The sequence below is a fragment of the Alexandromys fortis genome, unplaced genomic scaffold (assembly GCF_014885135.2).
Source record: "Alexandromys fortis isolate MF-2015 unplaced genomic scaffold, M_Fortis_MF-2015_v1.1 scaffold_7, whole genome shotgun sequence".
In the NCBI taxonomy this organism is placed as follows: Eukaryota; Metazoa; Chordata; class Mammalia; order Rodentia; family Cricetidae; genus Alexandromys; species Alexandromys fortis.
In genome coordinates this window covers 11,421,786-11,443,884 of record NW_026067920.1, presented here as the reverse complement: position 1 = coordinate 11,443,884, position 22,099 = coordinate 11,421,786, and the positions used below count along the sequence as shown (strand labels likewise).

General features: G+C 45.4%; 1 protein-coding gene across 1 annotated transcript; it reads right to left on the bottom strand.

The window, feature by feature from the left end:
- Positions 1–1,671: 1,671 nt before the first annotated feature.
- On the bottom strand, positions 1,672–20,917 carry CUNH7orf57 (chromosome unknown C7orf57 homolog). Its single transcript, XM_050141106.1, has 8 exons — positions 20,771–20,917; positions 20,354–20,687; positions 16,695–16,880; positions 15,128–15,236; positions 12,610–12,766; positions 9,405–9,502; positions 8,022–8,242; positions 1,672–2,630 (listed from the first exon to the last, which is right to left on the bottom strand). Exons 2-8 carry the CDS (start codon positions 20,406–20,408, stop codon positions 2,584–2,586), a joined length of 873 nt encoding a protein of 290 aa, XP_049997063.1. The 5' UTR covers positions 20,409–20,687; positions 20,771–20,917; the 3' UTR covers positions 1,672–2,583.
- Positions 20,918–22,099: the final 1,182 nt, after the last annotated feature.

Below are 22,099 nucleotides of genomic sequence, written 5' to 3'. Positions count from 1 at the left end.
GTGTTTTCTTTATTACCTCTATTTCAGTCTTCAAGTATTGAACTGTTTTCTTCACCTGTTTGATTGTTTTTTCTTGGTTTTCTTGGGTTTCTTTGAGGGATTTATTAATTTCTTCTAATTTTTTTGTTTTTCTTCTCCTCCATTTCTTTAAGGGAGTTTTTCATTTCCTCTTTAAAGTTTCCATCACTTTCATAATATTACATTTAAAGTCATTTTCTTCTACTTCTTCTGGGTTAGGATGATCAAGTCTTCCTGTTGTGTGACCACTAGGTTCTTATGTTACCGTGTTGCTTTTTAGGTTGTTGAAGGAATTCTTGCATTGGTGCCTACCCATCCCTTCCTTCAAATCAGGCCGGCAGTTTCTTTGTGTCTTGATCCAATCCTTGCTGTGGTTGTCTGAGTGTTTGGGAGTTTTTCTTGGTCTGCTCTGTACTGTCAATATCTGTCTCAGAAAGCCTCTGAGGTCTCTATAAGCCTGCTCTCTTGGTCTTCTCTCCTGGTTTGCTCTCTTGGTGCTCTCTCTTAATCCCCTCAGTGTTGTAGCAAGCTCTTAGTACCTCTTAAGTCCCCTCAGTATTGGAGCAAACTGTGTTTTAGAGTTATACCAAGGTTGCAGGAAGATAGGCATGTTTGGGGGTGGGGTGTGGCTGGCTGGGTTTGGGAGGATCTTGGCCTCAGGAAACTCCCAGCTGGCTGGCTAGAAAGGCCAAGGGAGTTGGGGGAGGGGCCCAGGGTTTTGTCCCACTGGGGAGGTCCTAGAGAGTGGGGCATTCTGCCATGTGGCTCTTAACTCATCTCTTAAGTCCCCTCAGTATTGGAATAAGCTGTGTTTCAGAGTTCCACTGAGGTTGCAGGAGGGTAGCTTGTTCTAATTTTCTGAGACAGGATCTCCATATGCATCCCTGGCTTACCTGGAATTCACCACACAGACCAGGCTGGCCTCATACTCATAGAGGTTTTCCTGTCTTTGTTTTCCAAGTGCTGGGATTAAAGGTTTTGACCACCTGTCACCATTCCCAGTATTTTACATGTATCCTAGAGGTTGAATTCAGGCTCTCATGCTTGTGTGGCAAGCACATTACTGATGGAGCTACCACCCCAGCCTGGAGAAGGATTTTTGATCTTTGTTTTTGATTGACATGTAAGGGGTATCCAACCATCACCACAGGAAAGGCATGGCATGTGGCATCCACTTACATTTTAGCAGAACAGGAAGTAGACAACAGGAAACAGCTCACTCTCAGTAACCCACTTCCTCCAGTTCTGCCTACCCACTAAAGGTAGAGCAACACCTTCGCTTGGGGACCAAGTATCCCGAGACATGATCCTGATGTGGGGAAGTATTTCACACCCAAACCACAAAAGCTCTATTTTACCAACCTGAGAGGTCACAATGAGACTGACCTTGGCTACTCTAAGGATTGAGGCTAAAGTTGTGTTCATCAGTTTTTACCCCCAATTGTATCTTCTCTTTGCACAAGCCATGGTTTTCTGTTGCTCCAATAACCTTTAAAAAATAATGAAGACTTCTCATTATTGCTAGCTGTTCCTAATGATCTCCCAGAGAAGTGGGAATGTTTAGAAATGAGGTAGCAAAATAAGTGAAGGGAAGAAGAGAAGGGAAAGGGGAAAAAGCAGAGGGAGCTGCATAATAGTGTTATATTATTTTATTGAATACATATAGTCATTCATACTTTTATATATTAGATATATTTTCCCATAGTAATATCCCTCTGATAAGGCAATAGAGATGTAAGTGTTCAATTAAGTATTTCAGTTAAAGAACCAATTCGAAATTCAAACTTTAACCAAGCAAATGCATGATAAGTTAATTCCAGTGCTGACTCTATTTGGCTTTCTAGAAACTTTTCCTGATACGGTTATTCTTTTATTAATGAATAAAATATAAAATACATTTTAATGTTAAATCCTAACATAGAAACAACAAAATTTATAAAACAAGAGCATTGAGTCTGATTACTAGAATGTTTTTGTGAACCTAATAAAATAGCCTAATTGAGATTAAATATATTTTTTTGCCTAAAGGATATAAAATAACAAATGTTCAGTATTTCTGGGCTTCAATTTGCACCTAATCTATTAGCAAAAATAATAAACTAATGTTACAATGTTTTATTTGAAATGCTTTAAACTTCAAAGCATAATAAAATATTGTTACAGCAAATTATGTCACACGGCTCTGAAATTAGTCATTTCTGTGGAGCGGGAAATTGTTTCTATAAAGATTATGGGACCAAATAAGGGAAAAGGCTGCAACTTGTGAGTCTCTTCCCTTTCAAGTCTTAGAGCAGTGCTCCACACTGTGGGGCAGATAGGATGTTAAGAGGCCCGCTTCAGGAAGACTCTGGTCCCAGAAATCAGCAGGTCAGCAAGGCCATCCCGAGAAATGCAAGAAACAAAAGCCCACACTTACCCCATGTTTGCTATCTCAACTCTACCCAAGGCAAGTTGCTTCAAAAGACTTTACATGAATAAAATAGAACAGGAGCCTGCAAATATAGCTGTCCATTGTCACTCTACAGATAGCAACTAAAGAGGTTGTCCTAGACGGCATATCCAGGCTTATTTTAGCTCTGCTGGCGTCGATTCTGAAGGGGATCCTTCTGCATCTGCAATGCAAATAAGATGAGGCCTCAAATTTTAATACACTCAAAATTTTAACTTATTAATTAAAAAGTATATAACAAATGTATTTCTGCTCCTATTCCTAAGGATTAACGCAAAAGTCTATAAAAATTGAGTTTGCAATCCTACCTTGCAGCACCAATCATGGTTGGGAAACAGGCTCCACTTTTGCACTAAAGCACCAACCATTCTTTCCTATCCGAGTCCTGCCAGCCTGTGATGCAGAACTTCTGCTTCTGAAGCACAGGACAGAACTCAGCTGTGTGGCTAGAGAGAGTTCTCTGTGTGGTGTCTGTCTTTCTGCTCCCAAGTCTCACACCCTCTCTTTAACTGGGGCCCCTTGCCAAAGTCTGTAACTGAACCTGTGGCTGTTAGGTTTTATGTCAACACATCAAGAATGTCTGCAAACAGTCATGTTAAACTAGCAACAACCTTGTTTGAGTAGATTCATTTCCAGAAAGTTACAACTCCGAGGAGAGGGTTTTCAGGCAGGGAGGAGAAGGCACCATCTGCTTTAATTGTTGTTGTTTATAAAGTGTAAACTGTGACGGACAGAGGAGCAACCACGATCAATGGTGGAAAGAAATGTGGCATCAGCAGTGTCAGCCTTGGGGAGGGAGGGGCCAGAGTTTTCAGTGGTGATGCCTGCTTCCCATGCAGCAGATCCCCAGCCCCTTGAACGCCTCCCCCAATCCTCAAGGACAGTGTGCTTCTCTGTTTATGAGTTTGATGGCAAAACGTTTGTGTGTGATTAAGTAGGACCTGCTGCCGGTGAAAATGTGGATTCCGTTAGAACACCTGGATTGGATAAGACTTGCAATGACTTATTTCCAGAAAGTTAACAAGTTTACACCAGTGTTAAGTGCTATCCCTCGGTTAGACCTTATGTATATACTGATGGTGAGGTCATTTTTATTTACTTGAGGATAAAATGCAGAATACTAAGATATAGTTTATGTGGCTGAGCCTGTGTATGCACTGCATGCACATATGTAAATTGGGGGTCCTAAAATGATAATGATTTAAAACTATAGGTGAAAGAAGAAAATAATATCAGACAAAAATAAATAAAGACCAGTGACACAAGGGGAAAAACTAACAAAATGAAGATCTTTGTTTTTAAGATGGAAAATCTGTAACTAAAGTAGAAAAGGCAAATGGGAAAGAAAAGGCACCACGAGGCATGTACTCACACACTGTGACAGTGGAACTGATCTAGTGGGAGCTCACCAAGGCCAGCGGGACTGGGACTGAATAAGCATGGGATGAGACCGGACTCTCTGAACATGGCGGACAATGAAGGCTTATGAGAAGCCAAGTACAATGGCATTAGGTTTCTATCCTAATTTATTAACTGGCTTTGTGTGAGCCTAGCCTGTTTGGATGCTCATCTTCCTGGACCTGGATAGAAGTGGGAGGACCTTGGACTTCCCACAGGGCAGGGAATCTGGACTGCTCTTCAGTCTAGAGAGGGAGGGGGAATGGAGTGGGGGGAGGGGGAGAGGAGTGGCGGAGAGGGGGGGCGGTGTATGGGAGGAGGGGGAGGGAAATGGGGAGGAGGCAGAAATTTTTTTTCAACAACTAAAAAAAAAAAAGGCACATTGTAATGCTACCATAGAATACTGAGGACAGTAACAAGGTGGGTAGCCTAGACGCTCCTATACACACTCCAGTAAACAGAGACCCTACTGAATCATGAGTACAAAGTGTGCTCAGATCAAAATGAGTAAGGAGGCTGAATCCATTCATCTGTGAGAAAAAGACTCCCGGATAGAAAGGTCTGGGAACGAGCATGCTACGGTCAAGCTGGGTCTGCTTTGGGTTGCTCCACGCTGTAGACAAAACCGGGGTTTCTCAGAAATCTGCCATGTCTTGAAGGGCTCAATTTGAAAGGCAGCAGCTGAGTACCTTTTGAGGGAGTACACAGAGGCAGGATGACCCTGTGTCCCATCCCACACGCAACACCAGCATCTTTCAGGCACCACCCACAGAAGCACGGAACAGTGAATAGCTTATTGCTAATAGTAAAATGGCAATTACTCTGTAAACTCATTAATGTAAATTGTGACCCTATAAACACAAGGACAGATTAAAATCCTATCAATAAAAGCAGGCCAAAGAATTTGCTGAACACACCCGACCGAGGAAAAGGCACAGCATTTTCACTTAGACCTCCAAAATATGGGACAAATAACACCACAACGGCTCCTGTTACCTCCAACTTGCCATCTGGCCACTCAGATGTGTAACATCAAAAACCAACAAGCTGAGAACTGTCCCCAGGGCCTCAGCACAGCTCTCCCCCATGGGAGACATAGCCTACCTGGATTGCTGTGTGTGCATGAGTCGCTCTTCTAGACTGACTGTCCCTTCATCCATTACTCGTCCATCTGCACCCGTCCTGACCTTTCGCTCTGTAGCCTCACGGTCCTACATTTAGCTTCTGCAGCTTGCCTAGCCCCCTGAGGCTTGACTCAGCAGCATGGCTCACTACCTGATCCCTTTGCAGCCTTGCCAACTCTTGACTTGCCTCCAGTTGCCTCGTAGGGGCTCCTTGAACTCTGCTGTGGCTCTTATCCCTCTGTAGCTGCACCTTGGCCTGCAGATATGCATATATGGACACTTATTTGGGGATGTGTGATTGGAGAGTTAGTTAAGCCTGGAATGAAAGAACTTGTGCGTGCCTCAGGAGCTATCAAGGGAGGCAGGACTGTTTGGCAAATGGTTGCCAACAAACCCATTGCTTCTCCTGTGTGTGGTTGTTGAGTGTGGATGTGTTATTAGTCAATTAATTCTGACATGGTAGAAAGACACAGACATATTCATCTGTGTTTATGACATAATCTGTTTATAACAAGACATAAAGTCAGACTTACTGAACCATGAGATAGGCTAAAGCCCCTAAATCAATCTACAGACTGAAACTTACTTTTCAACAAACGTAGAGAGAATACATAGTAGGAAAGGACAGGCTTTTCACTAAGTGTTATTGAAAAATGAATACACATAAGCAAAATATGAAAATCAAATTTCGGCTCACACAACATACCCAAGTACAGACTGAAGGTCTAAGCAAAAGACCTGCCACCTCAAAGCTCCTGGAAAAACGACAGGGGAAATCTTCCAATCAGTTCCTTTCCTTTTTAAAAGATGTGTTTTATTTATCATTATTGCCTTTCTTTATGTGCATCTGTGTGTATGCCTTCGTGAGCTTATGTTTGCTATGTGAGAGCAGGTGCCTGGGGAAGCCAGTTGAGTCTTCTAGGATTGGAGTTGTAGGTAGCCACCCGTTAGCTGCCCGATGTGGGTGCTGCAGCTGAATTTGGCTTCTTGGCCATAATCGTAAGCACTTAACCTCTAAGTTAGTGTTTCTTAGCCTGTGGATCGAAACTTCCACAGGGGTGGATCTTTACAATACGATTCATAACAGAATCAAAATTACAGTTACGAAGTAAGCAACAAAAATAATCTCAGAAGAAACTGTAGTAAAGGGTCGCAGCATTAGAAAGGTTGAGAGTCACTGCTCTAAGTCATCTCTCCCGACCCCAGAGATGTTTATATATATAAAGATCTGTATTATATATAAACATGTATAGATGTTTACATATAGGTTATATAAAAATATGTTATATAAATACTATGTTACACACAAAATACTGAGCTATGTGTTTTATATAAATAGTATATGTTTATATATAGATGTTTATATTACCAAAACACAAACACCACAAGCAAAATAGACAAATAATATTGTATCAAACTAACAAGCAAAAGAAGAAATCAGCAAAATAAAAATGCAATGCACAGAATAAGAGAAAACACTTTGAAACTGCTTTTCTGGTAAGGGATTAGTATCTAAAATACATAAGGAGCTCAAGTAACTTAGCAAGAAAGGAAACTGTGGGTTTTAGAACTGGGCAAAGGAACTGGGCCTGGTAACTCATGCATATAACCCTAGCCCTTGACGCCTGAAGCAGGAGGATTGCCACAAGTTTGAGGCCAACTTTGGAAACAGGGAGTTCTAGGCCACTTCGATTTACATAGTGAGATCCCATCTCAGAATGAAGCGAAATGCAGCAACAAGAGATAGGCAGTAGGGATTCGAGTGCTGGCCCCACGAACATACATGCAGATAAAACACTCATACATGTTAAATAAATAAATCTGAAGATTAAAAATACTGCTGGCAAGGATGTGAGGAAACAGGACCACAGACCACTGTTAGCAAGAATGTGCATGAGCACAGCATACAGAAATCGTCACCAAGCTCCTCTCACTCTTGGGTACATATCCCGAAGAACTGCAACCAGGAGGTCAAGAGGCAATCCTCAGTCCTCTGTTCTCACTGCAGCACAGTTCACAATAACCAAGAGAGAATCTCAGAATCTCAGCCTAAAGACCCACGAGAGGATGAATAGAAGAAAACAAATACACACACACAATTAAAAGTAATAAACATAAATTTAAAAAGATAATCCATACTCAAAGAACGAGAAAGAAGGCTATTCTGCTTCAAGGAGCAATAAGACAAAACTCTATTGGCTCTGTAATGTCTAAGAGGGCCCCTTTTCACCGGTTGGCCATCTCTGTATGGATGGAGACTGATTGACAGGTCATACTCAACATGGAAAGTCATACAGAGCTCCATTCACAGACCAATATCACAGCATTTTAAATGTATGAGCACAACCCCCCCCACACACACACCACCACCACCACAGCCTTCTTTCTCACTACTCAAAGCAGCAAATCCCCTGAAGATAGATAAATTTTTTTTCAGAACCAAGTTGCCTATAATCAGCAGGGACAAAAACTGAACACAACAATCCTCAGAAGTTTCCACAGGTGCAAACAAGCAAATTGGACTAATTCTGTAAATGCTAAAGAAAAAAACAAATACTAGCGCTGTATTTTGGGCATCTTAAATTATTCAGTTTAAGAAACGCTGGTATCAGAGAAATGGAATGCCTGAACTGGGGCTTCCCAAGGACAAGAAGGCATCCCGTGAAGGGTATCAAAGGACAAGCTCATGTGGGACAACGACAGTGTCCTGTGAGAACTCTTCACATTCGGAAGACTCAAACTGATACTGTGATTTACACTTTGCTGTACCAAATGGAGTATCAAGATTTTTGATAACTATAGTAAAAACATGAGGCCCCATAAGTCATAGCTTTTTGTTCTGCCACCTGAATGAAAAGAAAGAAGTCTAAGTACACACAACCCCCATGCCTGCCCCATGCCCTAAGCCTTCTTGGAGTTTGAGCATGGCTTTAATCTGCATATCTCCCTAGGAGATACATGAGGAGATAAGACAAATCACCTGCCGCCCTCAACGGTATGCGTTTCCACGCGCGCGTCATGGTGACCCTCACCTGGAGTTTTCTCGGAATCTTCAGGGGGCTCTGGATCATGGGGCGTCTCTGTGTCCTCGGTACTTTCAGAGTCCTTTGTGGACCGAGTGGACAAGGATGCCCTGGATGTCTTCGGGGTCCTCTTGTCAGACTCGCCTCTCTGCTGCTGTAACCACTCGTCCTTGTAGCCGTTGCTGATGAGTTTGGAAAAGTTGGTTGGAGAGCTGCTCTTGTGACCGGGCCTTAAAGAGACACGTGGAAATGTTACACTTGAGTGCCGAGATAAATTTAAAAGGCAAATATAGAAACAGTGTTCAGAAAACTTAACTTGTGAAGGAACGCTGCTACTGAGCTCTGCCCCCCCTCTCCCCTCTCCCCTCTCTGTTTCTGTCTCTGTGTGTCTCCCATCTACCAGTCTCTTTCCCCATTTCAAACATAAAAAATGGTCCCAGTGCATTCCTGTACATGAGTGATAGCATGCTTAGCCGAGTTTCCCAACCCTTTTTCTTCTTTTACCCAATTAAAATTTAGTCAGAACACCGGTCTTACACAAGGAGGTCCTAGAACCGAACCCCACCCCTGTGCTAACATGGGGCTACTTAGGCTAGCCGCTCCTGTCTTAAGAACTCTTCCTGTTGTCCACTCACAGCACAGCTCTGCCTCTGTCATCTGTCGCCTGCTGCAGCTCACAGATCCTATCATAATTAACGCTGAAGAGCGGTAGGGCGGTAGTGTGAGCCTTCCAGTCAGGCGGGTGACAAGCACACTCTTGTCACCTCCCAAGCCACAAGTTTCGGACTTATGAATCACCTTATTGAGGATTTTCCTGGTGAGTCCCTCCCCATCTGTCCCAATGTCATGAATGTGATTGTTTTGAAGACTCATTCAGCAATTCATGACGTCTCTTTTCTCCTAACTAGACTTCTGGCAAATAAGGTGACACAGGGACCCCAGGATTTCTCTCTTTAGCTAGAAGACCAACAGGGGTCAGCATACCAAGGGAATCCCCAGATGAATGCAGCGTCAAGAGTGACTGCATTCAAGGTTGAAACCCTCACCCCCACCCCGTGCTCAGGCTTTGGTGACAGGAAGTTTCAGGACCGAGTGCTTGAGCAGGGACAAGTGGCCACAGACCACGACCTATGCCGCAAACAGGCTGCAGGAGACCAGGCATGGGACCATAAAGGAAAAACCTGTGTTAAGAAAGGAGCGAAAGTGCAACCAGGTTCTCAGGCCAGGCTGGGCAGAGCTCTGTGGGTAGGGGGTGGGGATCAGGCACTACCATTGCAAACCTGGATAGAGCTGGGCAGGGCAGTGGGTGCCATCAACTCACAGCTGCCACCTGGGTGGAGGACAGAAAACAATCATCCAAACAGCACTCATTCTCACAAGGTGGACACTTACATAGGAGGCAATGACAGCCTGCTCCCTTCAGGGTCTTTGTGGCTAACTGGGGTTCCCACTTTGCTGGGATTTTTGGAATTAATGGCTGGCAGTTTCACCTGTGTGAAAAAAAAAACAAATCTATGAGTTAGGGTCAAAGAAAGAATTCCACGAGCAGCAAAGATACCAGTACTGGACTTTCAGTATGGTCACAGGCTGTTACAATAAAATAAAATTAAATAACCACTACGTCAACAGGATGACTTCTAGAGGGGACAAAATGTGCTTCAAAAACAGTTGCTGTGTTTAAGGAAAGAGGTCCCCTGCTCAGGAGGAGAACAATCAATAAGTGTTGGGGATAATTGATATTCTGAGGGGTATGGAGGGACGGAGGGATCCACCAGCCCATATAAAATGGAAATGTAAGTATGGTGAGCTTTGTGAGAGTCACCAAAAACTAGAAACAAAACAAACACCCACCAATAAAGGAATGGATAAACAAGCCGTACCTGGTCTAAGATTACTTAACAGTAAAAAGATCAAGGGTTCTGACACATGGTACCACATGGCAGAGGCAGGCTAAAGGGACTGTAATCACTAGCTTGATGACACTGTTTTGAGAGTCTAGAAGGTGCTGTGGGATAATCCTTCCGTACGCTGTGAATATATGTTGTGCTCATTGGTTGATGATAAAGCCGCTTTGGCCTATAGCAAGGCAGAATATAGCTAGGCAGGAAAGTCAAACTGAACACAGGGAGAAAGAAGGGTGGAATCTAGAGAGACGTGAGCCAGCCGCCCAAAAAGCAAGATGCCAACAGACCAGTAGTACCACGGCCATGTGGCAATATACAGATTAATAGAAATGGGTTAATTTAAGTGTAAGAGCTAGTTAGTAATAAGTCTGAACTATGTCAAACAGTTTGTACTTAATATTAAGCTTCTGAGTGGGTATTTGGAAACTGCTGCGGGATGGGACAGGACAGAGAAGCCGCCATTTACAGAAGGGAGAACGCACTAAGACTTATCCCAGTTAGGGTTTGTTGCTGACAAACACCATGACCAAAAACAACTTTATTTTATGATTCTCAGGTCACACTCCACCTTGGAGGGACACCAGGACAAGAACTCGAGGCAGGAACTAAAGCAGAGACGGTGGGGGAAAATTGTCTTCTGCTGATCCCTATGGCTTTCTCAGCCTGCATTGTTATACAACCCAGGACCACCCTGCCAGGCCTGGCACCTCCCACCATAGTCTGGGCCCTCCCACGTCATCCAGTCATCAAGAAAATGTTCCACAGACTTGCCTACAGGCCAATCTGATGGAGACATTTTATTACTTTAAGTTTCTTTCGGACAACCTTAGCTTGTGTCAGGCTGAAAAAATTTAACAGTCACAAGACTTGAAAGAGATCAGAGACTGCTAGAGATGGAAATTAGGAGGGTTTGGCGAACAAGAGGCTGAGACATCTGAGAGGTGACAAAACTGCTCTATAGCTCAGTGTCTATGGCGCTTACACAAGGTATGCATCTGTCAGAAGGTCAGCACTGAGTAACAAGTTAACTGGGCTCTGTATAAATGGCTTCAGATGAAGTGGTGATACCTCTGTCCTAAGGACAGGTCAGAGTCTACGGCAGGCTGAGTGATGGGCAGGGCAAGGGCAGAGGATTCGATGGGTGTCCCATTCTTTGCTAGGGTGGAGAAGGCAGGTCTCTGCAAGGCAGGAGAACCTGTGGCAATGTGACAGATGGGGTAGGGTGGCATGCCAAAGTCTAGGACAATAGTCAAGTGTTGAAAAGATTCTCACAGTAAAGCTTTTACCCTGTTGGTGCCCAGAGGTTTTGCAAGATTTGAGAGGAGGAAAAGTCCCCTAGTTCTGCAGAATAGACATTTAGGGGAGCTTTGTGCCCAGTGGTGATGAGTGGCCCCTCCCCGGGGGCCTTCAGGACTGCCCCGCCATATGACTCTTTTTGAGTTGCTTAACACCTTCGGTTAGTGTACAGTAAGTATTGGTGTCTGCAATCCTAACTTCCTCCTTCCTTAACATTGAGAAGGTGGAGGACAGTCTGGCTTCAGGTATTTCTGCAGTCAGCAGAACCCTTCGTGAGTGATTACTATATGAAGTCAGGTTTTACAATGGTGCAGCATTGTTTGCTTTGTAAATTTTCTCACCCTATGCGCTGGAACCTTGGTTAACAGCCAAGCCTTCCATGTATTGCTCAAGGTTCTATATAGTCAGCCACTTACATATACATCATCAGGAAAGAGGCCTGGTCCTTCGTAGAGTCCTTTAGCAGGACTTACAGCAGTGATCCAAAGCCTGAATCACAACGGGGCAAACACCAAACACGGCAGCCAACTGGTGCTATCTTGATATTCAACTACCAAGTCCCCACATGAACTGAGGGTATCCCCTTCCCCCCCCCCCCCAAGACACTGAGAAGCTAGGCTTAATGTGTCCAAGACACACTGTTCCCCTTGCTGTTCAAATGACAATGGGGCCCACTCTCATTCTCAGCCTCAAAACACAACTGCTATTTTAAGTATAAATGCTACCACTTCACTCACGAATTTTGATGTCTTGAGGACAAAAATTCGTTTCCAACCTGGTTGCTAGTGCCAATGTTGGCAGTAGCTTGGCATGGCCCTGGCTCTGCTCTCGTGGGCTCTGGGAAGAGTATAGGTGTAGAACTCACAACCCATCTGCTGATCATGACTTGCTTCTGAGATTCCTAGATGCTCAGACAGGTCGGGTCCTCTGCAAAGGCTTCACTTTGCGAGCCAGTTATGACCTCACAACCGAAACACCCCTGGGCATCTCTGCAGAAGAAAATACTTCCTCTTCCCTTCCTTTATCAGTGAGGAGCACTGTGGGTAATTTGGACTTAAATAAATGCAGGAGCAGGACGTTGAACACATATAAACACATCCTTGCTCTCTATGTCAGATAGGAAGTGGTAAGCCAGTTTTTCCGCAAGATAACCATTAACTGGTTAGACACCAGAGGACAAAAAGCAATCTTACCTATAAGGCCAACATACACAGGGGAAAAAAATGAAAGAAACTGTGGCTGCTTCCCTCTTAGAAGCTCCAAAGTTAAGACAGAGCTCAGAGCTGAGGGAGGGCTGGACCAAGGCTGCAGGCAGCCTGAGTAGGCGGCCTCAGCTAAGAAGCAACTCCCTTAATTATTCCGGGATGCAGGTCACGCCCTCTCGCCAGCAAGGTTACCTTTCTCTTCACGTCTTCAAGTTCCTCGGCCTCTCTTTGCCAAACGGTTTTCATGTCAAAGTCAAAGGGGCCTCGTCTGGACTCATAGGTGCCATTGGCCTGACCAGGGTTGAATTCTTCATACACCATGTAATCCGGCATGGAGACCACGGGGACTCTGCAAGGACACACAGGACAAGTGACAGCCTGGCACCTGGCCCCAGTTCATGCTCTCTCTCTCTCCTCTTTCTTTTTATTCTTCCCTCCTCTCTTCCTCCCTCTATCCTCTCTCTCCTTTTTCATTTCCTCCCTATTTCCACACTCTTCCCCACACCCCTTTTTCTCAACCCTCTGGTTCATCATCTCTCTACTTCCCCATCTTCCTGGAAAACAAAGGTAGGCCTTTTATTCCTACTGAATAAACACATCGGCCCCTCCCCGAATAGCCCCCAGAATCCTCAAAACAACAAAAGAAATCACAGGGTGGCATTCTAAAGTATGACCGTATAAAACAGATAAATTATAATTATTTCTTGGAGACTAGCATTTACTACTTTGTTCCCTTCAACGAGATAAGTGCCCACAAAACATTTACCGTTTAACATCATCTATGCTAATAACCACCTGCTGCTCCGTGAGATGGCCAGTTTTAATGTGGGTACAGAAGCATCCAACTGGTCTTCCCACACACACAATCCACTGGAAAGTGTCAGCTCCAGGGTGGCCTGCTCTTCCTCACCTGTTCCTGCTTTCCCCACCTGATTCCCTTTTTTTTCCCCTGAACTTAACACAAACTTTTAAAAAAAAAACAACAACAACAGAAACAGAGTTTCATTATGTGTCCCTGACTGGCTGGGAGCTCAGTATGGAAACCAGGCTAGTCTTGATCTCAGTTTTGACCTCACAGAAATTCTGCCTCTCTACTGTTAGAATTAAACCTGCAGGTAGTGGTGGCACACTCCTTTAATCCCAGCAATCAGGAGGCAAAGAAAGACAGGCAGATCTCTGAGTTCGAGATTAGCCTGGTCTACAGAGTGATTTCCAGGACAGCCAGGGCCAAACAAAACAAAACAAAACTGTTTTGTACCACAGGTCTGTGTACCACAAGTCTAGCGTACAAACTATTCATTCTAAAAAATGGTAGTTTAATATTCACTTGCCAGAAGCATGTACAAGCATAATGTGTTTTTTAATTTTATGTGTTAAAAGTAAAAACAAAGCTAGGATAGTGGTGGCCGCTACTTTCTTCAGCACTTGGAAGACAGAGGCAGAAGGATCATGAGTTTGAGGTCAGTCTGGGCCTCAAATTCTGAGGTTCCAAACAGCCTGTGATCCATTTAAAATATAAAATATCACAACTTTTAATAAAAATACAAAAACAAAGCCGGAAGAGCCAGGATCCTGAAGACAAAAAAAAAAAAAAAAAAAAAAAAAAAAAAAAAAACCACCCCCCTCCCCCACACACACAGCGTGCCCAGGGACAGTCAAGAGACACTGCATCCTGCCCAGCAGCATGGAAAGATGTCTGCGCTCGTCCAATCTTTCAGGAAAAAAACAGAAAACAAGCCAGGTGGTGGTGGTGCACGCCTTTAATCCCAGCACTTGGGAGGCAGAGGCAGGGAGATCTCTGTGAGTTCGAGGCCAGCCTGGTCTACAAGAGCTAGTTCCAGGACAGGCTCCAAAAGCTACAGAGAAACCCTGTCAAAAAAAAAAAAAAGAAGAAACTGAGACAGAAAGAAAGAAAGAAAGAAAGAAAGAAAGAAAGAAAGAAAGAGAAAGAGAAAGAGAAAGAGAAAGAAAGAAAGGATAAAACAAAAGACAAGTCTCTAAAAAGCAGAAAAATAAATCCTAGAATCAGTTTTTATGCTTCCTCTCAGACCTAGAGAGGCATCTGAAGGGTCAAGTTTGCATAGCTACAAGTAACAATCATTAGATATTGTAACAGGATTAAGGGGCCCATGGCTCTTCACGTCCATGATCTGTCTGAGACTGAGCGCTGTGTACCTTTCTAGTTGTATGTAGGACTTGTCATCCGCAGTGAGAAGAAGAAAGCTTTGGGGCAGGCAGCTCTGTGATAGGCAAACATGGTCAGGGCCCAGGGGACAAAGAATAAAAACCTAAAACTACTAGCTAGTAAGTGGCCAAAAGCACCACACCCTGAGGTGACATGGCTCCTTGTCTCCTTGGCTCTGGTTTCCTGGCAGCTTAGGCTACATCTCTCCGAGCATTAGTGATTACATGCACTAGCACTCAGGGCTGCCATGGCACATGCTTTCTGCCAATAAGATAGTTGTAATGTTCCAGTTCAAACTGAGATTCGTCAAACTTGTTTTTATTGCATTTTATTTATTTAGCCGCACACATTCCACGGTGAGCATGTGGAGATCGGACGATAAAACGCAGGTGTCGGCTCTTGACTTCTATAGTGTGTGTCCTGGGGAATTGAACTCAGCTTGACAGGCTTGGCAAGCTGCTAAACTATTTCTCTGGACCAATATTTTATGCATATTTAGAGAGAGAGAGACTTAGAGATACTTACTGTCGCTGGTGGGCTGTCGGAGGCTTGCTGTGGTGGATATACCAGTCTGGCAAAGAGTAGGCTACTGGGGAGCCCTTTCTGGTCCCAGGGGCAAAGTGCTTCAGCAAATCTCAAAGAGAAAAGGGACACCGTTATATGTGGTCCTGCTGCCCACAGGACATGAGGCATTACCAACACTCCACACTGGGAGCTGGGACATCTTCTCTAGGGTGACCTCTACACAGGCTGAGAGCTGAGTGTCCTGCTTGGTCCTCAGACAGACATCCCTCATGCACCCTCCACCTCTCATGGCCTCTCCTCTCGAGTGTGCCCAGAGCTCCTGGTCCTGAGCTGGCATCTGTGCCAGTCGCCATCACTACCCCATCTGGGGTTCATCTCTCCACTTCCGAGATCTCCAGGGGCCGTGCGCAATGCTCCTCAGCCTTCAGCTACCTCCACGCTCCTCTCCATCCTGTGGCCGTCTGACCAGCATGGTCCCCCACTGTGGGTCTGCTCCCTCCAGGTTCCCAGATGGGAAGTCCCAGATGGAGGCATCAACTTTGTCGCTCCTCAGGGAGGTAGGCAGCACAGGTCCCTTCTCAATTGGCTCCTCTTTCCCCAGTGACTTCCTTCCTCTCATCCCTCCTCTCCCTCCCGTCCACTGGTGTCCAAGGGCAGTGAGTAGTAAGAACTGGTTTTTCTAGGTAATCCCAGCAGTAAAATAATTCCCAATACCCATAGCATAGCCATGTAGCAGCAGAAAGGGTACTGACTTTACTCCTCTCGGTGAGAAATCGTTAACTTTCCATCTTAAACTTCGAAGTCTTCTGGCTGTTAAGATTTTCAGACTTAGAAATTGAAAGAATGGCGGGAATTCCCCTACACTCTTACCCCAGGCTCTCCATGCATAGCCTGCCTGCTCCGTATCTTTTCCCTTCTCTCCCATGTGTCCCATCGTCATCGGAATCGCCACAGACCTCGGCCCTGTTTGAGTGGCGTGTTGCGGGCAGGTTTGCCTCTTTGCCCTCTGTGCCTTCGCTGTGGCTCACAGAAGCTAGTCCTCACATAATCACAGCGCAGAGAAGACTGTCACTGTGTCACCGATGACCTCCATCTGATTTTTGCTAGTCTCTTTGAACCAAGAACAACGAGGTGGATCTAAGAAAAGGTTGCCTTGATGCTGCACCATCTGCTCATGGCTGAGTCAGTCAAGTGGTGTGGTCTAGGTTTGGAACGCTCAAGCATAGGCTTGGCCTCCATTTCACCTATGATATTCAGTGTTGGGACGGCCAGAGGGAAGATAGAAAAACTTTGGTCTCTCTCAGTACCAGGTGCTCCGAAGCCTAGTTGAGACATGTGTCCCTTAACCTCTGATCAGTGTTTTTTTAATTAAACTCAATATGTCTTTTTTTGTGTGCTTCTACAAAAGTTGATTTTTGTCGAAGACTATACATACCAGTGTTCTCAACGAGCCCAAGTTTCTAAAGGCTTGAACAAAGCACAGAGTTATCCCAGCTGTAGTTCATGTGCACAAGTTCAGAAACACCTTTGTCTTGGCTCAGAGAGCCACTAAGTTCACAAGGCTTACCAGGTCTGCCGCCTTGCTTGGCCAGTTTCACATACTCTGAGTCTGTTTCTTTTATCCAGTATCTCCGAGCACGGGGCATGTTTCCATTTGGGGTGTCTCCCAAGTCACTGAGCCCCGGGATCTGGGATGCGGGTGGGGCACCCACAGCCTTCTCAGAGCGCTTCACAGGTAGGTGGTAGTACCAGTCTAGACAGGAGGGAGACCAGCACGTAGTTAGATGGGATTGGGGGACAGGAGGCCCTCTGCTGCCTGACAGTGTTTCTGTGTGCATATCACGTATGTGCCAGGCAGTACATGGCACAGAACACAAAGCAAGAAATCAATTGCCGGCTCTGGAACATGTGTGACAAATCAGGACACCACCAGAGCAAACTAGAAGACAACTAATTTTCCAGAATCCCCGACCACATCAGTCACTGAGGCAAATAGAAGGAACATCACCTCCTTCCTGCCCCCTGCTCTCCCCCAAAGCCTCTTCCATTGTTTCATTAATTCTAGAAGCTGGCCAAAACTCCATGTCTGTCTTCTTCCCTCCTCTCCCCTTCTTGCCCTCCATACCCCAGAAAAAATGTTTAGCCATATTGCTGGTAATGTTGGGAGACATGCAGACTTAAATAAATACCAAATCATTTATATCATTTAAATCATTATGGATAAACCAGATACTGGGCCAGGATTTGATAGTTGATTCACACATTAAAATACTAATATTTTAATTCTGTCACAGACAACAATCTGATCAAACTTGTTTGTCACTTTTACAAGAGCTGTAGGAAGTAGGCCAGGGTGTGGCCCAAGAAGCTCCACTCGCTTAACAGCTGTGTGGGAAGCCAACATCTGCCTCCTACACCCTCCAGCAGCCGGACAACCCTATGTCCTATGCACTAGGCTGGAGCAATCACCTTTATACAAAACCTCCTCAAGCCCAAGTCTTCAAAGGTCTTCCAGGGAAAGACAGAGGGGAAATGGTGGGTGTAGACTGTGTGACTTTTATCCTAAGAAGGGAACTATGGGACAATTCATATGGAGTAAGAAGAAGAATATGGGCAGCTTGTCCCTCTTTCCTCTCCAGGGTAACAGCAGTCCTCTACAGACAGGGGGGGGGGAGTTGAGCATGGCCTGGTGAAATGAAGACACTCCCTAGACCCTGAGCTGATAGCCTAGAGGGGAGATCCCCCAAGTTGATGTGGAATCACCCATAAGACTCCCAGAGACATTCAGTACCAGAGTATGAACGTCTCTCAAGGGACAGATGGATTAGCAGAATCTCAGAGTCCTGGAGTTACTAGTGCTGATATATAATCACACACACACACACACACACACACACACACACACACACACTACACACATACAGATGGGGGAGAAACAGGGTATAGGTAAGTCTGCGCCAGAAATCAACCAGATGCTAAAATACAAAGAAGTAAAAAAAATATCATCCCATCAATGGAAAAGTTGGGAAAAAAAGACTTGGGAACAGAAAAAAACAAAACAAACAAAATTCTGTGGCATGGATGCTGGCTGTGTTTCGTGGCACTTGCCAGACTCATGACATTCAGAGTCAAACACAGAGACTGGTCCTTTGTGGCAGAGTGACGGCAAACTTCAGTGTCTGTCTGACTCAGCCACAGTATCCAGTCTTTGTACAGGTACTACCCCTGTTGCTTTTGTGGAGGTATTTTTAGGATGAGACCTATCACTTACACTTTCATCAAAGGACTTAGAGTAAAGCAGATGATCCTTACAACAGACCGAGTCTCCTTCGTTCAGTGGCATCTTAAAAAAAAAAATCAAGGAGAGGGACTTCTGCCTCCAGGAGGACTCTGAACTTGATCTGCAGCCTCAGCTCTCCCCTTGCTCTCCAGCCTGCCCTGCAGATTCTGTACTCATGGGCCCCACAAGCCAGTGAACCAATGCCTACAAGAGATCGCTCCCCTTTCACAGGTAGGTGGGTAGCTGATTACTCATGCTGTTCTCAGAGTCAGGGCACAGAGAAACAGCATTGAATAAGCTAGAATAAACACAGAAGCAAGAAGTCGCTGTCCTCTGATGCTAAATGCGCATTGCCAGTTTTTTTTCGTAGAACTAAAGTTGGGCTTGCTGCCTAAAAGGGAAGGCTATTTTACCTGGAAGCTTTAAATGTCTAAAGGATACTTATTAGCTGAGTCAGCATGATCTAGTCTCAAAGATTTGCACATAGGATTCCAGAGAATTAAGAGTCAGAATTCAGCTCGGCTCCTTGTTTCTTCTTTTAGAGGAAAGCCATTTGGTTCTTGCTTCTCTCTCTCTCTCTCTCTCTCTCTCTCTCTCTCTCTCTCTCTCTCTCTCTCTCAATTACTAATTAATCCACAGAGAACAGTGTATTTTCTGCCATCTCATTACCGCGAGCTTTGGATAGGCGCTGAGCACACTAAGGCATTTGTGAACGTGCACACAGGGCCCGCTCAGAGATCTTGGGTCCCATCAGTAAGGACAAACCACCGCCACCGCCAGCACATGCATGTAGGAGCTAAAGGGGACACAGAGGTATCTTTTGAGCTTTTATCACTACAGATTGTTTGTACCCGTGTGACACCAGATCAACCACTGGCTGACCGCTTTTCTCTCTACAGTTTGTCCATTTAATGCTGTGCCCTTATTTTTACTTGTTTTCCGAATAAGGAAACAGAGGCCATAAAAGAGAGTGGGCCATACTATAAATTGCCCCCATTTCTGGCCTCTAAACTACAGGTAACATGATATATATGCACATACCCATAGGGGTACAGGCTTTTCTTTTTAGGTTGTATGGTCTCGGAGAAAAAGCCATTTTGGCGGGTCTATTAATTCCAAGGGCAACTTTCAACTCGCAATGCCTCATTTCTCTGCTCTCTAAAATGGGGTGATAATTTCTGGTGGGGTGCTATAAGTTACATGTGTTAGTGTACAATGGCTTTGCCGAATACACCTGGCTCTGAGTGTCTACAGCATGGTTCACACTTCCTAGGACACGGAGAAGTCACAGGAAGGTTACAGAAGCCTGGGACGGAGTAAGAACTGTTTCCAGCCCACCCCAGTTCTCAGTTGACTGTCACCAACAAGGACGTGGTGTAGCATACATATAGAGGTTGGGGAAAGGTCACACTCTCGTTCTCTCCAGATGAGTTGGCTCCAGCTGCCCCCCCCCCCCAGATGAACATCAGGCCCTCTTTACTCTCTTCTGTCCCCAACCCTTCTCTAGACACAGAAAAAACAAGAGAAAAGCGATATCAGCGTCAGGAAACGTCTTCCTTCCCTATTGGGCTTCAAAACTGAAGCACACAACCTAAGAACCTTCAACCAATTCAGCTTTCCGGGATCCAGATGCTGAAAGCGGGAGACATTTGTCTTGGTTGGGGCCTAAATTAGGAAAGCTAGGAAGTCAGTAATATACCTGGTGGATGCTGTCAAAAATAAAACTTTCCCAGTCAACAGCTCGGGTCAAGATGTGAGAGTTAGGAGGGTTAACTTGCTACAAAATGAATTTCGGTGAGCGCCTGCACTCGGCACTGAAAAGGGAGATAGCACTGTTGCCTAGCATGCAAAGGTCCTGGTTTCAACCCTAGCACCGAAACAGAAAAAGTCAAGGCACCTACGCTTCCTACTTTATCACCCCATCCCTCCCACCCATCCTTACTCACCGCAGGGAGCATAGCGGTGAGAGGTGCTCTGCACCTCCTTGCTCGTGTTCCTCATGGCCTGGTGCACGTTGTCGTCCTGGAGAGAAAGGAGCTGCTGAGTCCGGATTCTCCTGGTATCTGGGCTCTGCAGACCCGCCCGCTGAGAGCAGAGGCTACAGAGGCAAAGTCAGCGTGCTCGTGGTTCCGCCCGTCTCCTGCTGACACACCTGCAGACGCCTCACGCCCAAGAGCTGGCACATCCACAGCGAGCACACCGCAGCACCGCGTCCACGCTGAACACCCAGCAGGGACACATGCGACAGAGTATTCAGCCCGGGCGCATTCGGTAGGTACACTGCAGGGGTAGACAGCACCAGGCACGTTAAGCGGGATAAACAGCAAGGGCACGTGCACGCCAAGTAGACAGCAGGAGTATACCAAGTGTCCTATAGGTCATCACGGGCCGCAGAGTTTAGCAGGCTTTGAAGTCACCACGGGGCTCCGGGCTTTCAGGATCTAGGGTTTACAGTCCATGCAGTTGAAGTTCATACCGGGAGGGCTGGCTCCCAGACCGACTCCAAACTCCAAGAGAGTTGCGGAACCACAGCAGCACGCGTCGCTAGGGCAACGGCCAGGCAGCCAACCAGCGTGTGCAGCGCGTGTGCCCAGAGCTAATGGGAACAGAGCGCAGGAACCACGTGTCAACCGCCCTCGGCCTCCACCTTGGGAGATGGGGCGGGATATGAGGGCGGGGCCAGCCCTAAATACTCCTACAGCAGCGACTCCGCCCCAAGCTCCCTACTGGAACCCTAGTTAGCTAGAAGCATCTACCACATTTTCTAGGCAAAAGTCAAAAAAAAATAAAAAATAAAAAAAAGAAAGAAGAAAGGAAGGGAAGGAGGGAGGGAGGGAGAGAGAGAGAGAGGAAAAAGAAAAGGGAAAAGAAAAGAAAGGTTTATAATCCCAACACTTTGGTGGGATGTTGAGGCAGGAGGATGAAGAGTTCAAGGTCATCTTGGGCTTCATACTGAGTTCTAGAAATTGGCTTGTGAGTGAGTTAAGTGCATTCAAGAAACACTGTCAAATACTTGGGACACTCAGATAATAGAAACTTCTGCAGTTTGGGTCAATATTCAAATCACTGCACAAAATACCCTTTGTCTTCTTGGCGAGGAATATTTGTTTCTAAGCCAAGATGTCTGTTTTTAGAGCGTTCTTAATCCTGCTCCTACTGCAAAGAGTTTCAAGCTACAAACTTTGGCCTCATGTTTATCCTGAAGGCTTCACACCTCTCGGACCAAATAATAGACACGGCCATTCACTTTCGATTCCTGCAGAGGTTAAGGATAAATTATAAGAGCTGTCTAAGAAATTCTATTGACAGCTGAGCTATAAGTAGCCATGGTTCCCTCCTTGCTAAATTTTTCTTTAAAATTCAAATACCAATCTTTTCTGAAATGGTGGGTATTTGACAATTTGATCTTACTGCTGGGCTGTTTCCGTTAGACAAGTAAAGCCTTAGAAATCTAGCAAAAGGCAGATAATGTACGACTGGGTGAGGAGGTAGGTGTGTGTGTGTGTGTGTGTGTAGGTAGGGGTGTGTGTGTAGGTAAAGGTGTGTGTGTGTAGGTAGAGGTGTGTGCATGTGTGTGTGTGGGTAGGGGTGTGTGTGTATAGGTAGGGGTGTGTGTGTGTAGGTGGGGGTGTGTGTTTAGGTAGAGGTGTGTGCATGTGTGTGTGTGGGTAGGGGTGTGTGTGTGTATAGGT